Source organism: Oncorhynchus tshawytscha, unplaced genomic scaffold (assembly GCF_018296145.1).
Source record: "Oncorhynchus tshawytscha isolate Ot180627B unplaced genomic scaffold, Otsh_v2.0 Un_contig_11597_pilon_pilon, whole genome shotgun sequence".
NCBI classification, from domain to species: domain Eukaryota; kingdom Metazoa; phylum Chordata; class Actinopteri; order Salmoniformes; family Salmonidae; genus Oncorhynchus; species Oncorhynchus tshawytscha.
The window spans coordinates 1-6,203 of NW_024606986.1; the positions used below are offsets into that span (position 1 = coordinate 1).

Consider the following 6,203-nt stretch of genomic DNA (forward strand, 5'->3'; position numbering starts at 1 on the left):
GCTACCTGCGCCAAATCCATCATCCACAGAGACCTGAAGAGCAACAGTATCCTCTCTGACCTTTCACCTTTTTTCCAACAAGCACCTTTCACAGTCTGCCTGACCTTTGACCCATTCTATAAGGAAGGCAGTCATAATCAACCCTCTCCGCTGTGTCACCTAATCAACATGTCTTCGATAGGACATAGTCTTTGTGTTCAGATCTGTTTTTACATGGTAGTCATTTAGCAGGACGCTGTTATTCAGAGGGACCTACAGTTAGCGCCTCCATCTTCGGGTGAACTAGGTGAGACAGAGAGTGTTTCCCCAGACGGAGCTCCCTCTCTCCCCAGACGGAGCTCCCCTCTCCCAGACGGAGCTCCCCCTCTCCCCAGACGGAGCTCCCCCTCTCCCCAGACGGGAGCTCCCCCCTCTCCCCAGACGGAGCTCCCCCTCTCTCCCAGACGGAGCTCCCCTCTCCTCCCCAGACGGCTCCCAGCTCTTAGCCTGTTCCTCCTCCCCAGACGGAGCTCCCTTCTCCTCCCCAGACGGAGCTCCCTTCTCCTCCCCAGACGGAGCTCCCTTCTCCTCCCCAGACGGAGCTCCCCTTCTCCTCCCCCAGACGGAGCTCCCCTTCTCCTCTCCCCAGACTGAGCTCCCTTCTCCTCCCCAGACTGAGCTCCCCAGCAGTCCCCAGACTGAGCTCCCTTAACTCCCCCCCAGACTGAGCTCCCCTTCTCTCCCCAGACTGAGCTCCCCTTCTCTCCCCCAGACTGAGCTCCCTTCTCCTCCCCAGACTGAGCTCCCTTTCTCTCCCCAGACTGAGCTCCCCCTGTTTCCCTCCCCCCAGACTGAGCTCCCCTTCTCCCCCAGACTGAGTCCCTTCTTCCCCAGACTGAGCTCCCTTCTCCCCAGACAGCGGTCCCCAGACTGAGCTCCCCTTAACCCCCCCCCCAGACTGAGCTCCCCTTCTCCCCCCAGTCCCTTAGCTCCTTCCCTCCCCCCAGACTGAGCTCCCCTTCCCCCCCAGACAGCGGTCCCCTCCCCCCAGACTGAGCTCCCCTTCTCCCCAGACAGCAGTCCCTTAGCTGTTCCTTAACCCCCCCCCTCCCAGACAGCGGTCCCTTAGCTTTCTGTTCCTTAACCCCTCCCTCCCAGACATCTTCCTACACGAGGACCTGACCGTGAAGATAGGAGATTTCGGCCTGGCCACAGTGAAGTCCCGTTGGAGCGGCTCCCACCAGTTTGAACAGCTCTCTGGCTCCATCCTGTGGATGGTGAGTGATACTGCAGCGATTAAGAGGAGAACCTGAATAGACTAAACAACCAGCAAGAGAATTCAATCTACATTATTAGAATTCAAACTACATTATTAGAATTCAAACTACATTATTAGAATTCAATCTAGGCAAAGGGGGATACCTAGTCAGTTGTCCAATTGAAATGTGTCTTCCGCATTTAACCCTCTGAATCAGAGAGGTGGGGGGGTGCCTTTAGTCAACATCCACGTCTTCAGCGCCTGGAACAGGGTTAACTGCCTTGCTCAGGCCTGGGGAACAGTGGGTTAACTGCCTTGCTCAGGGCCTGGGGAACAGTGGGTTAACTGCCTTGTTCAGGGCCTGGGGAACAGTGGGGCCTTGCTCAGGGCCGGGAACAGTGGGTTAACTGCCTTGCTCAGGGGCAGAACGTCAGATTTCTTTACCTTGTCAGCTCGGGGATTCGATCCAGCAACCTTCCGGTTACTGTCCCAACCTCTAACCACATTAAACGTTGATCAGAATGTAATCTACGTTGTCAGAATGTAATCTACGTTGTCAGAATGTAATCTACGTAGTCAGTCAGAATGTAATCTACGTAGTCAGTCAGAATATAATCTACGTAGTCAGTCAGAATGTAATCTACGTAGTCAGACAGAATGTAATCTACGCGGTCGGGAATGTAATCTACGTTGTAGTCAGAATGTAATCACGTGTCTGTCGGAATGTAATCTACGTTGTCGGAATGTAATCTCGTTTTTTGTCTGTCAGAATGTAATCTACGTGGTCGGAACGTCTACGTCTGTCAGAATGTAATCTACGTTGTCGGAATGTAATCTACGTGGTCAGAATGTAATCTACATGATCAGAATGTAATCTACGTGGTCAGAATGTAACGTGATAACGTTGTCAGAGCTGCTCTGAAAGGATCAGATATCTGTTGGTTTTTAGGAAACAGTCAATAAACGCATCAGTCTAAATGTGACGTGAGCTCGGGACGCAATTAGTCTTTCCTCAATTCCTTACCCTCCTCTCTTCTGGCCTCTATCTCAAAACTCATTGGAAGAGAGGGTCTAGGGGGGGCGGTACCTCAAATCTTCTCCTCCAGTGCGGTTTGAGGAGGAGGCGAGGACGGAAGGCGCAAGGACGATACTTTTGAGACCCAGTGTACAGGGTGAAAGGTCAATTCCAATCAATTCAGGAAGTGAACCCCAAAATTATAATTCCAAATGTTCCTCCATTTGAAGAGAATTGTAATTGCCAGTGTACTTCTTGACTTGACTGTAATTGAGCCCGACCCTGCCCAATGAAGGCTGTATATCTTGGTAAACTGTGTGACTCTGCTGTCCCCCCCCGTCTGCCTGTAGGCCCCAGAGGTCATCCGTCTGCAGGATAAGAACCCTTACAGCTTCCAGTCTGACGTCTACGCCTTCGGGATAGTTCTCTACGAGTTGATGTCTGGGGCCTTGCCCTACTCCAACATCAATAACAGAGACCAGGTAGATATCTCTCCTGTTTAATATACATTTATAATGTTCTTTATGAGTTGATGTCTGGGATCCTGTCCAACCTGAGCAAGGTCTCCTACTGACCCTGACCTCTGACCCTGAACTCTAACCCTACCTCTCCTCTAGATAATCTTCATGGTGGGTCGGGGATACCTGTCTCCTGACCTCTGACCCTCTACCTCTCTCCTCTAGATAATCTTCATGGTGGGTCGGGAATACCTGTCTCCTGACCCTAACCCTCCACCTCTCTCCTCTAGATAATCTTCATGGTGGTTCGGGGATACCTGTCTCCTGACCTCTGACCTCTAACCCTCCACCTCTCCCCTATAGATAATCTTCATGGTGGGTCGGGGATGCCTGTCTCCTGACCTCTGACCCTCTACCTCTCTCCTCTAGATAATCTTCATGGTGGGTCGGGGATGCCTGTCTCCTGACCTCTGACCCTCTACCTCTCTCCTCTAGATAATCTTCATGGTGGGTCGGGATACCTGTCTCCTGACCTCTGACCCTCTACCTCTCTCCTCTAGATAATCTTCATGGTGGGTCGGGGATACCTGTCTCCTGACCTCTAACCCTCCACCTCTCCCCTATAGATAATCTTCATGGTGGGTCGGGATACCTGTCTCCTGACCCTGACCTGTCTCCACCTCTCCCCTATAGATAATCTTCATGGTGACCCTGACCCTCTACCTCTCCCCTCTAGATAATCCTGACCTCTGACCTCTGACCCTCCACCTCTCCCCTCTAGATAATCTTCTATAGATAATCTTCATGGTGGGTCGGGGATACCTGTCTCCTGACCTCTGACCCTCTACCTCTCCCCTCTAGATAATCTTCATGGTGGGTCGGGATACCAGTCTCCTGACCTCTGACCTTCCACCTCTCCCCTCTAGATAATCTTCATGGTGGGTCAGGGATACCTGTCTCCTGACCTCTGACCCTCTACCTCTCCCCTCTAGATAATCTTCATGGTGGGTCGGGATACCAGTCTCCTGACCTCTGACCCTCCACCTCTCCCCTCTAGATAATCTTCATGGTGGGTCGGGATACCTGTCTCCTGACCTCAGTAAGGTGCGCTCCAACTGTCCTAAAGCCATGAGGAGGCTGATGGCTGACTGTATGAAGAAGAAGAGAGAGGAACGACCCCTATTCCCTCAGGTAACTATGGAGACGGGACCCCTATTCCCTCAGGTAACTATGGAGACAGGACCCCTATTCCCTCAGGTAACTATGGAGACGGGACCCCTATTCCCTCAGGTAACTATGGAGGACGGGACCCCTATTCCCTCAGGTAACTATGGAGGACGGGACCCCTATTCCCTCGGGTAACTATGGGGACGGGACCCCTATTCCCTCAGGTAACTATGGAGACGGGACCCCTATTCCCTCAGGTAACTATGGAGGACGGGACCCTATTCCCTCAGGTAACTATGGAGGACGGGACCCCTATTCCCTCAGGTAACTATGGAGGACGGGACCCCCTATTCCCTCAGGTAACTATGGAGGACGGGACCCCTATTCCCTCAGGTAACTATGGAGGACGGGACCCCTATTCCCTCGGGTAACGATGGAGGACGGACCCCTATTCCCTCGGGTAACGATGGAGGACGGGACCCCTATTCCCTCGGGTAACGATGGAGGACAGGACCCCTATTCCCTCGGGTAACGATGGAGGACGGGACCCCTATTCCCTCGGGTAACGATGGGAGGACGGGACCCCTATTCCCTCGGGTAACGATGGGAGGACGGGACCCCTATTCCCTCGGGTAACGATGGGAGGACGGGACCCCTATTCCCTCGGGTAACGATGGAGGAACACTTCCTCTACATGGAGGACGGGTTGAGCGATGGGAACGGGTTTTAAAATGATGGGAAGACTATTCCCACCCGGGTAACCATGGAGGACGGGATCCCATTCCCCCACCAAGACGGGACCCCATTCCCCACCATGGGAGGACTATCCACCCTCGGGCACCATGGGAGGACTATCCACCCCTATTCCCGGGACTATGGGAGGACGGGACCCCTATTCCTCAAGACTGGAGAACACTTCACCCATGCCAGGGGTTGAGCTGAATGTTTTAAAATGACCAAGACTATCCACCCCACCAAGATATTCACCTCACCAGAAACCTCTTCCTGCTCATGAGGTTAAGGCCAGTAACCTGTGTGGGGACCGAGCCAGCCCTCCTTGGCGTTGTTTAACTTGTATGTATGAAGGAGAATGTGTTATTTCCACCACCAGGTGGCCTCAGAGTGCTAGAAATACATTCACACTAACGTCTCACTGTGTTTTTAAAAGCTGCTGGAAAAGCCCAGGTGAGGTTCTGCTGACAGCCTCAATCTAAAATTCTCTGACTTGGCTGTCAGCTTTGTCCCTATTTGAGACGAGTGATTCGAGAGAGGTGATTGGCTAGGGATGACCTAATAACCTCCTGTGTTTTCTCCTCTGTCAGATCCTGGCGTCCATTGAGCTGCTGGCGCGTTCTTTACCCAAGATCCACCGCTCCGCATCGGAACCCTCACTGAACCGAGCCGGGTTCCAGACGGAGGACTTCAGCCTGTACGCCTGCTCCTCCCCCAAAACCCCGATACAGGGGGATACGGTGAGGGGCCACACACGCTGGGGGTCCTGTAGTTTCTCCATGTACAGAGTGTTACTGCCATTTTAAATGTGCTCACGTAACCATTCTGTGATCAATGATTTGGCCTGTTGAAATAATAGATAGGATTGTAACAGACACAATAAGACTCATTTAGCACATCAGAACAGAACTGCTGTCTCTCTCCTCTCTCTCTTCCACTCTGTCCTGCTCTCTCCTCTCTCTCTTCCACTCTGTCCTGCTGTCTCTTCCCTCTCTCTGTCCTGCTGTCTCTCTCTCTCTGTCCTGCTGTCTCTCTCCTCTCTCTCTCTTCCACTCTGTCCTGCTGTCTCTCTCTCCTCTCTCTCTTCCACTCTGTCCTGCTGTCTCTCTCCTCTCTCTCTTCCACTCTGTCCTGCTGTCTCTCTCCTCTCTCTCTTCCACTCTGTCCTGCTGTCTCTCTCTCTCTCTCTCCTCTCTCTCTTCCACTCTGTCCTGCTGTCTCTCTCCTCTCTCTCTCTCTCTTCCACTCTGTCCTCTGTCTCTCTTCCACTCTGTCCTCTCTCTTCTCTCTGTCCTGCTGTCTCCTCCTCTCTCTCTCTTCCACTCTGTCCTGCTGTCTCTCTCTCTCTCTCTCCTCTCTCTCTTCTACTCTGTCCTGCTGTCTCTCTCTCTTCTCTGTCTCTCTCTCTCCTCTCTCTCTTCCACTCTGTACCTGTCTCTCTCTCTCTCCTCTCTTCCACTCTGTCCTGATGTCTCTCTCTCTCCTCTCTCTCTTCCACTCTGTCCTGCTGTCTCTCTCTCCTCTCTCTCTCTTCTCTCTGATGTCTCTCTTCCACTCTGTCCTGCTGTCTCTCTCTCCTCTCTCTCTCTTCCAC

At 52.7% G+C, this 6,203-nt stretch overlaps 1 protein-coding gene across 1 annotated transcript; it reads left to right on the forward strand.

Annotated features, from left to right (window-relative positions):
- Positions 1–6: 6 nt before the first annotated feature.
- Positions 7–5,349, forward strand: LOC121842348 (serine/threonine-protein kinase B-raf-like; the record flags this gene model as incomplete). The annotated part of the gene is made up of 6 exons (XM_042312336.1): positions 7–46; positions 1,138–1,256; positions 2,603–2,734; positions 3,206–3,233; positions 3,768–3,901; positions 5,200–5,349. Coding segments are annotated over 6 exons (603 nt in total), but the record flags the coding sequence as incomplete, so codon positions are not given.
- Between the last annotated feature and the right edge of the window lie 854 nt (positions 5,350–6,203).